General features: G+C 52.9%; 1 protein-coding gene across 1 annotated transcript in view; it reads left to right on the top strand.

Annotated features, from left to right (window-relative positions):
• RBM33 (RNA binding motif protein 33) overlaps positions 1-9,810 on the top strand; it is a 140,833-nt gene extending 131,023 nt beyond the window's left edge. The window contains exons 18-19 of the mRNA XM_006767157.2: positions 3,779-3,867; positions 4,171-9,810. Coding sequence (XP_006767220.2) covers positions 3,779-3,867; positions 4,171-4,219 — 138 coding nt within the window. The 3' untranslated portion in view covers positions 4,220-9,810. The remainder of the gene's footprint in view (positions 1-3,778; positions 3,868-4,170) is intronic.
• Positions 9,811-10,126: the final 316 nt, after the last annotated feature.

Raw genomic sequence — 10,126 nt, forward strand, 5'->3', positions numbered from 1 at the left:
CACGCTGGCCATGACCCCTCTCCCCACCCCCTGGTGACCCAGGCCCCCAGCCCCTCCTTGAGCGGAGGCAAGGGCAGCCGGGAAAGCTTGGCTTCCTCCGTTGCCGGGGGCAACCAAAGCCGCCTGCTCGCTCCAGCTCCGTGGCCGCTGCCATCTTTGTTGGGTTATTTTGCATACTCACCCTGACTGGCTGGTGGGCTTTGTGGTGGGACGGTCAATTTGCATGTTTCCCTTTTATTAGTGTAGGTGAAACACCATGGTATATAAAAAAAGTCATTTCCTCAGAAGAGTGGAGTTGGTGATCGCTTAAGGTTCCCTGCAACCCTTGTACCGTAATAACATCTGGGGCTTAGATGTGGCCTGCCTGTGCCTGGCCTGTGCCCATTACCGTGTCTCTGCTGATGGCTGTAGTTTTCCTGAGCAGCCGGGAGGTAGGATGCAGCTGGTAGCAGCTGGAATTAGGCTTTGAGATGAGGCTTCAGTGGAAGTCCCGGTTTTGCCATTTCTTTGTGTGTGCCTTTTGGACTGTGCACTCCCCTCCGTGAGTCTTGGTGTTTCCATCAGGCTCTCATAAGTCACAAAAGACTGGTAACACCACCCGCACCTCATTGTTCCCTGGCATAACCCGGCAGGGAGGGAAACTAAGGAAACAAAGAGGCCCGTGTCACGGGCAAAGCGTGTGAAAGCAGGGAGGACGAAGCAGAAGTACCCCTCCCACTAGAGCCCCTGCATCAGCAGGTCCTGTCCGAGGGCTGTCGCCCTGCAGTTGCTTCAGGACACCAGCTAGCCAGCCTCAGACAACATCTCTACCACCCAGACGGAGTCCCCCAGGCAGCCAGGAAGGCAGGGTCACCGCAGAGAACCTGACCCCTGAGGGGACATGCGTCGGCGAGAACACCTCCACTGCATCTGGGTCTGACTGGCCAGGAAGGGGGCTGGTGGGTGACATGAAGATGTTGGCGTCTCCAGTGAAAGAGTGAGTCAGTTTGCATTCAGAACATTTGGGAAAGCAGACAGCAGGATGGCCAGACGTCGGCTGCCGGAAACCCCTTGCCTCCAGGCTTAAAGAAGGTCCGGGCGTGGCCACAGGCCCTGCAGTTCTCCTGGCTCCTGGCAGCAGGTGAGCTGGAGGCCCCGTGGCGAGACTCGGAAGCGTTGGAAGCAGGAAGCCATGCGGCTCTCAGGAGGCAGTGGGAGGCAGAGGTCTGAGGAGCCCTGTGACAGAAGGATCAGTCTGCGGGGGACAGGGAACACAGAACACCCTGTGGTGGCCGTGGATGAGCGTGAAGATGCTCAGGAACTCGGGAGCCGCGCAGCATCTGTGTCAGAGACCTGGCAGGTGGGAGAGTGCTGTCGGTTCTGTGACAGTGGGCATGGGATGGGGCTGCCCGAGGCCCTGCAGCGAACTTCCCGTGTTTCTGCTCGGACCCCTCCGGACAGGGTTACTGCTTCTGCCTGCCCCTACCAGCAAGAGTGCCAGTGAGCCGTGCACAGGGAGACTCCAGAATAAGGTCCTACTCGTTTCTCTACGAGAAGCACCGCCGGGAGGAGCAAAGATGTCCTGGGGCGAGGCTGACTGCCACCGGGTGCTGCAGGTCCATTGCCCAAACGGGGCTGCCCTGAAGCAGTTCCCCTCGTGTTGAAAAGAGTTACTACCGTTTTGGCTTTGGGTCATCCCTGAAGGTGAGGAATCCTTGGCCAGAGGGAAAGCATGGAGTGGGTCTGCCAGGGCAGAGAGTCGGCTCGTTTCCCAACATTTCCTTCTCTGTCCAGCACGGACGCATAGAGGCTCCTCCCAGAAAGAGGACGGTCCTCGCGGGAGGAGGCCAGGCTTCTGAGCAGCGTGCACACTGCGGTTGGGGCGTGTCCCACGCACGGCAGTCACATGGCTCTGATGGGACTCCGGTGTGAACGCAGGAAGGGCCAACTCGAGGAACGCTTCAGCTCGTGTTTTGTGATTAATAGCAGAGCAATTACATGTTCTCAGAAGCTGTCGAAAGACATCTTGTCTGGAAAGAATGGACAGTACCTCGGGGAAGGTTGGTGAATGCAGCCGTGTGGCATGTCAGGAAGCTGTTTGGGGTGGGTTGGGGAGTCAGAGTGAACAGTAGAGACTCGAGACAGATTTTAAGGTTTGGTCTGTTCTGGGTGATTTGTGTTTATATAAAAATGTGGAAACCGGTGATCACAAGCCTTTCACCTTACAGTGAAACGTGTTTTTCCTCTCCTTCCAAAGAAATCACTAATATTATCAGTAGGTTGAATATGACAATTTCTACAATTCATTCTCATGTCTAGAAAATAAGGGTTTGTCTTATTGGAAGGGCGTCACAGTGTAAATAAAGGGGAGTAGCCAGCAGGCGACTGTAGCAGGGTTCTTGTGACGAGTATTGACCACTGGAGAGCCCGTCATTCTCGTGGTTGAAGAACTTCGTTGCAGTTTATGCTGTCTTGACTGATAGTCCTCCATCAAACTGAGGTTTAAACCACTTAGATACATGTTCACGAATGCCAGGAGCCGGTCCATCCTTGCTGTTTCAAGGGACCTGGCATATATGGCTTACTGTTCTTAATATGTTTGCTCACCTTCTTGGCGCTGTGTTTTAACCAAGGTCACCTCTCTGAGAAAGGTTGTTTCCCCAGGTAGGGATTTTCCCCTGAAGTTAGGGAGGGAATAAAACCTCTTAACTAAGTGCCAGGCGGGTAATTAATCACTTTAACTACGAACAATAATGCTTAAGCTACATAATCTTTACTCCCTGGAATGGAGATAAGAAACGCCCTAACCTTTGGAATAGAGATTGATAGGATTGAATCAACTGGTATTAAACACAGATGTAACAAGACAACAAGGGACAGAACTTAGAAGACAGAACCTAGACAGAAACTGGAGAGAGAACCTACACACAGAACCAAGAGACAGAACCTAGAGACAGAAGAACTTCGCCGGAGAGAACATGGCAAAAGATTCTGGACAGAAACTGGCCAAAGAACCTAGAGACAGAACCTGGCTACAGAACCTGGATAGAACATGGCAAGAGAACCTGACTAGATCCTGGTGACTGAACCTGGCTGGAGAACCTAGCGAGGGAACATGGCTACAGAACCTAGCAAGAGAACATGGACACAGAACTTGGCTGGAGATTGTGGCTAGAGATCCTGGCAAGGCTGCTGATCAACTGAACGCTGTCTCCGTGTCATTCCTTCTTCGCCAACTCCGTCCACACCTTTGGGGACCCCTGGACCTGCTGGGGTTGGACCCCAGCACACGAATCCTCTTTCATGGTAAATGGTAGAAACGAAGCTCATGCCTTCATTTCACATTGGTGACTCACACACAGGATAGTCACCCCGGAAATCTAGAAATTCTTTTTTCTAGAAGAGGAGCATAGTATTTTCAAAATCTAGATTCCATGGACAATCACCTGACGGGAATGCCTGAGAACAAAAAGTGACTCTCCAAGGGTACTTGCCACCAAGCCTCAGAGAAGGTTTAGAGGGAAGATTGGGCAGTGGTGTGGTCAGATGATGCAAGGTCTTAATGCCAGGCTTGGAGGTTATAAGTGCTGGTCAGGGGAATGACTTCCTGAAACAGAGTTTTTGGATATATTATATAGATGGGTAAGAAAAAATTCCCACGAAATAGAATTAGTTTGTTTTAGTGATCCAAGTATCAGCCTGAACTTCAATTTTGTATTAAATCTAATGTTTGCATGTATATATTTTTTTAACCATAGAAAGCATGATGTTAAAATGTTTCTTTGTTTCCTTCCTCTAGAGTTTACAGATGCTTCCCCAGCAACGGAAAGCCATAGCCAAGTTTAAGGAGCCAGCTCATGCGTTAGCATTTCAGCAGAAGTTCCACAGGTAGCGGTGGATGCCATGGTTTTGGTGACGTGGGTGCGGGCGGGGACCTCTCCTTTGTGATGTGCTCTCAGTCACTGGAGCTGTTGCTTCGCATGCTGCTGTGTGTGCACCTGTCACTGTATAGATGCATATTCATGCGCAGGGGACAGTGCCTCCTCTCATGTGGACGCTGGTCCCTGGTGTTCATGACAATGCTCTCTGTCCCTCGGGGCCCACATTGCCTCTAGCTTTCTCCTGCTTCTGTAAGTCGCCTTCTGTGTTTAGAGTTCACTTAACCTTGGCTGTTTGTTTCCATCTCCACAGGCACATGATAGATTTGTCCCACATAAACGTGGCCCTGATTGTGGAGTGATTTCTAGCAGGGAGGCCGACCTTACACTGCACACATAGCTGTGGACTTGCTTCAAGGAAGCTGCCGGCACAGGACCTGCCAGCGAGGTCTCCGTCCAGTCTGCTAACTCTTGTCCAGAGCGCCGGGCGGCCCAGCGTTGGTTCCGGGAGAGCTGAACTTGTAGGACGTGGCAGGCTGGAGTTCGGTGTTGATGGCTTCAAATTCTGTGGCCACTTCTGAGAACTCCAGTTTTTGTTTTCTTTTGTTTTCAAAGTGCTTACAATGCATGTAGACACTGTTCTTCGTAATTTCACCGTCTGATCGATCGCTCTCCGTGACTTAGGTTCAGGGAGGAACATTAGCAGCACAAAGTCTGAGTACTTTCCACAGCAAAGAATATCTGATAATGGTTGCACTGATCTTCAGTGCAGGCTAGACCCGAGGCATCTTCTCAGAAAGCCCTCTCCTGGTTCTTGTAAAAACAGGCGGAAATGTGGGTGATTGTGACTGACAGCTGCCTGTCCCAGAAAGCAGGGTGTGAGGGCGGTGGGGCAGGGGCATGGTGCGGCAGATTCTGCTTCCTGTGCACCATGTGCATATTCCGAGTTCCTGGAATCTGAGGGGACTCCCCACCCTTTTTTAACTTCCCAAATAGGGCGAGGACCAGGTGGTCGCCACTGCGCTTCCCTGGGGGCAGAGAAGCCGGGGTGTTGCTCTGGCCGGGGCCCTCACTGGAGCTCCCTGTCTGATGGGGTGCACAGTGGGCCTGCTGGGCGGAGGGACAGCTTGAAGCTTGAACAAATTTGGTTGGTTTTTTTCTCTTTAAATGCAGCCCAAAGCGGCAGATGTCACTGACTCTGGCATGCAGCGTTCTTAGGGAAGCTGGCTCTCATTGCTTTGAATGATCTTTTTTTTATAAGGCCTTAGAGTGGCGCTGCATTCCCCTTCAGTAGACCCGAGGGCAAGGCGACATAGACCCCAGCACGCCACTCTCCATGGCGTGCTGTGAGGGAGGCTGTCTCACAGGGACCGTGAGACCCAGAGCAAAGTGTGTGTGTCACCCATGAGTGAGGGTGCGTGGGCTCCTTAAGGTGGGCCGTGCCCCCACAGACCAACCTTAGGAGAATGGATTCTGGGTGAACGTGGAAAGGTGCCTTACGGCATTTCTGCTCACGTAGGAGTTCACTAGCAGTTACTCTAACGTGGACCTGACTGAGCGAATGGCACTGGGGCACACGTAGACTTTTTAGCTGTGGTCAGCGTTACCCATAGAAGTAATAGAAGTAGAAGCATGTTGCCACGTACTGTCTAATAGAAGCATGTTAGCCCAGCAGGGACCAGATTGGGAGCCCAGAGGCCTGTGCAGAGATGCTCCTCGAGACTCGGCCTCCTCGTGGGGGCTTGCACCATCGTGTTTGTACAGTTGAGGTTTTATTTTACTTTTTCAAAGTAAGTGAGCAGAAGTGGAGGGGAGTCTCCAGACCCTGTGGACCTCGTGTAGTGTTGATTCTCAGATGGCACGGTGCTGAGTGAGCCTAGGAAACGAGGGTGCTGCCGAGGGCGCTCCCCGGAGAGGTCAGCTCAGGAAAGCGCAGGCACGCCTAGGGTCCCGGGAGCACTGCCCGCTGGGCAGCTGGCACCCTGCTCCAGAGAGCCCCCGACTGAGTCAGTGCCTGTTACCAGCGCCGCCTGACGCAGGCTCGCTGCCCACTCTCACAGCTGCAGGTGAGCTCAGAAACCGTAGCGCAGTGCGGTAAAGTGACAGGGTAGCCGGTGGGGAGTGACAGACCACTCCCCACTCTGTGGTCAGCGGGAAGGCTCACAGCCGGTGGACTGTCACCGAGGACTTCCTGCCACAACAAGATGAGTTGAGCAGACTTCTGCCGCTTTCTGAAATAGTCGGAGTGTGTGGCTTGGAGGCCACAGCGCTGCATGTGGTCTCTGGAGCGTGGGTGTGTAGCGTCCTTCTTTCCAATCAGTGATGGCGAGCCCACCTGTCCTGCACCACAGCTGCTGCAGACAGACTCACGGCTGCTTCAGGACATGCGATGACGTGGGTGCCTGGATGTGTCTGTGCTGTCTGCACACCCGGGCATGCTTTTTCTCCATGCCCTGTCCTCTAGGGGGGCGTGGGCCTTTTCCAGAGCCCGGGTGGGCACGCTCCACACGGGGCCGCTGGGTGGGGATTCTGCAGTGAAGCCGGGCCCCGGGACAAAGCTGAGTTTCCTTGGAGGAAACGGCAGGAAAGGAAAGCAGCAGCATTAGGAAGTGATTTCTTCCCATTGGTGGTGCACTTCTCGCAGGGCACCGAGCTGAGCCCTCTTGGAAGATCTGTTGCAACCATTATCTCTGTTCTTTCTTTATCATGCATTTAAATGAGACGCAGATGCATCCAACACACTGTAAATACGGACCTTTTAAACTGAAGTGTTATTGGAGATGTTTCAATTCAGCAACACCTTAGCTCTTTGCTAGTTCTTTTGTGTTGTCTCATCAAAGTTTAATGGATGCAGTTCCATAATTGTTGACGTGTTCATGTGTATATCCGATTTTTATAAAGATGGGAGTAAGTCAATACATTGATCCTGACCTGTGTATTATTTGTTCCCAAATTCAAGAAGCTTAAAGCCAGTGAATATCAGTATATCTCATAAGGTAGATACAGTAGGTGATGATGTGGAGCCATTACTTTCCTTTCGCATTACCTTGTTTTGGTTTGTGCTGTAACAAGTTCACCTAACTACCTATCTGAACATAAGCTTGCATTACTGTTGGTCTGGCCACATTTGTTAAATCCTTATACTGATATTCTTCTAAAGGAAAAATTTTGTCTTTTCTTCCCAAAAGAAATGTTGAGGGTCCCGTGTCTGGACAGGCAGCATCCTAAGTGGGTGCCTGTGGCCGCAGCCCCAGGGAGGTGGGGTGGGAGGGGGAGGAGCAGGCTTCATCATATGGTCGCCCTCATCATGATGGTAAAGGTCGTGAGAGACAATTGTTCACGCTTGGTTCTGTAGCGCCTCTGAACTGTGACAGTGTAGATCCGCACCCTGGGGTCTTTTTTTCATACAGCACTTTGCTTAATTCTACCAACAGAGGACTTTGTTGTTGGGAGGAGCCGGGAGGTGTGGGGGAGGGGCAGGAGGAAGGGGAGCTGTGGGAGAGGACGGTTTTGTAGAAGGAAGCTGCTGAAATGAGACGTCACCATGGCCTGTCCCCTGGCACATGCACTCGGGAGCAGGCGGTGCAGTCCCGGAGCATGGGGCGGTGGGCGCATGTGTGGTCGGTGTCTGCTGGCCGCTCCCGTGGGAGGGGGGCAGGGGGGAGAGCCATCTTGCACTCGGTGATCCTGCTTTGCCAACGGACGGCAGGTGGCTCTCGTGGGTAGATGAGTAAGACCTGCTCATCGAGCTGATGTTGAGCAGTTAATCAAGTTTTCTGTTTGGGCTTTCATTGTTTCGTTTTGTTGTGTTTATTTTGTGTTTTATTTCTGTTCAATCGAAGGTAAGCTTGACGGCTCGTAGACCATTGGACTGACGGACCCTGTTGAGGACAGTTAGGTTTGGAGTGAGGTCTGTGTGCGCGGAGCCCTGAGAGGCAGCACTCGGCTGTCCGGAACCGGCCGGCCGTCCTTGCAGATGGCTGGGATGGCGGTGGGCTCCTGCGCTGCCAGGGCCCTCCCTCCCTGCTTGTAGGCGCCCCCTGGCCGCCGTGTCCTGTGAGACCTGCTCTTACTCCCCCTGGTCAGGTAGAGGCCCTCCCCCTTGTGTGATTGTTGATTTGGAGAAAATACTTGCGGTGTTGTTGGTGGTTCACACCTTTCTGTGATGTTCTAAAGGGGGATCCACTAGCAGGGAGGGCTGGGGGGAGGACAGGGACAGGAGACCCCCCCAGGAAGGAGGCCACAGAGTCAGATCAATGAGGAGTTGAGATTTTTTTTGTTTATTTAATGAACATTTCAATTGATCTTTTCAACTATTTTTAAAATTTGTGAATGAAGTGTTTTTTGGACACTCTTACATAAAAACTCTCCAAAGGCGTGTGGCCTTGACTTACTATTAAATCCTAAGGATTTTTGTGTAAGGTTCTTTTGCAACCTACTAGTATTTAATTTTTATCACTAAAGTGCCATGGTTTTGTGCACTGGAAACAAAGCAAAACCCGCTGATTCATATTGGATCCCAGGTGTACCTTCCGCTGATGGATGGTTGGGAAGGGGTGTTGTTTTACGCGGAGTGACCTCCTTTTCCAGAGAATATTTACAGCCTCAACTCTTTTCTGGGCCGTGTGTTCGTAGGAAGTCCTTTAAGTCGGTGGGCAGCTGGAGCAGCGCTGTTAGTGAGGCACTTTTACTTCTAGCACAGATGGGAAAGGCCCCCATGTTGGGTGTTTTGCCTTGCTTTATTTTACTAATTTTAAAAGGTATGCAGAAAAGTACAGGCCCTTTATGAAGAAAGGTTATGTGGTTTTAAATTGTAGTGGGTTCTGCGGAGGGGACAGGTGTATTATTTGCACATACTCGGTGTTTAGCTGCCTCGCCCGTTTCCGCAGGGCTCCCTCCCGCTGCTTCCAGTCCGAGGCGAGCACCGTGGGCGCTGCTGCTTCAGGACTGTCCGCATCGCTTTGTGTCCTGCAGGAGGGCGGACACACCCGCAGGGCTTCTGTGTGCGTGCGCACTCACACTGCCGTCTGAAGAGCAGGTGGTCCTCCGGCTTTATAATTCAGCTTTGCTTTTCACAGGCAAGGGATCCAGAACTGTCTCCTCTGTGAGGGTTTTAACTAAGACTTTCATTCCACTGTTTAATTTTCAGGATCAACAACCACCAAGCCCCAGCCGCTGTTGTCTCATTTCTGAACTGGCTCTCTCCTTGCTCCTGCTGCTCGGGTGGCTGGGCCAGGTCGGGCCTCCTGGTCCTCCCTGCTCGGGACTCTCCCCGCGAACCCCTCTGCTCCCACCGCCCTGCTCTCCGGGCGAGCCCTCCCTCACCTCCCGCCCTCCTCTGCGAGGGGGACTGCTTCTCCGCGCACAGTTGACGCCTGGATGACCGTGCAGCTTTGCTTCGACAGGTCCGCTCCTGACTTGTTCCCCCAGGTCTCTGGCTGGAGAGAATAACATTGGGTTCTGTTACTTTGCAGTGTGACCAGGAGGCGTGCGTCCTGGCAGCCGTTGGCGTGTCATTAACCCTCTGTTTTGCCCTCTACTTTGCAGGACCGCTTTTGCATGAGTTCAGTGTTAGTAGTAGCCGTGCCTATTGTTCTGCTGGGCGGTGCCGGCCCAGGCTGCCCGGACCTTCCCCACCTAGTGTGCCGCGGCGGCGGGTGTGGGCCGCTCCGCTGTGCCGTGTGGAGCTGTGGGCGCCGTGCGTGCTCGGAGCCGGCCGACTGCTTCCTTCCTCTGGGTTCACCTCCTTCGTGTGTCCGTCCTACCGAGTGCACTGCGCTCGCTTACCCCACTGCCCACGCGCCCGTCCCTGGGACAGCCTCTCGGGGTAGATGTGGAGAGCGGGAGTGGCAGGGTTGGAAATGTGCTGCTGTGTATCATTGTGTGCCTCCGTGCTGGACTGTGTTCTGACTGTATTGTAATGTGAAATCTGTCAATAAAGTATCTGAAGTTCTGCTTGTGTCTGCAGCCTTTATTATATCTGGCCACTCAGACTGGTCCCCGCCCCCCCTTCCCCTGTGGACAGAGCATGGCCACGCCCCCAGAGGACGCGGGTGGTCTTTCCTGGGTGTCTCCTCGGTGCCGCCGTGGCCTGAAACAGGTGCCTGAGGGAAAGGGGGCCTGGTCTCAGCCCTGGCAGGGCCTGCCTGCGTCCGCGGACCCACAACAGCATCACAGTGTGGTTTCTGTTGGAAATGAGTTGTATTCTTTTTTTATATTTTTTAAAGCATTACACACAGTTTTCAAAGGAAATGTGCACACTCACTGAT

The sequence above is a fragment of the Myotis davidii genome, unplaced genomic scaffold (genome assembly GCF_000327345.1).
Source record: "Myotis davidii unplaced genomic scaffold, ASM32734v1 scaffold1182, whole genome shotgun sequence".
In the NCBI taxonomy this organism is placed as follows: domain Eukaryota; kingdom Metazoa; phylum Chordata; class Mammalia; order Chiroptera; family Vespertilionidae; genus Myotis; species Myotis davidii.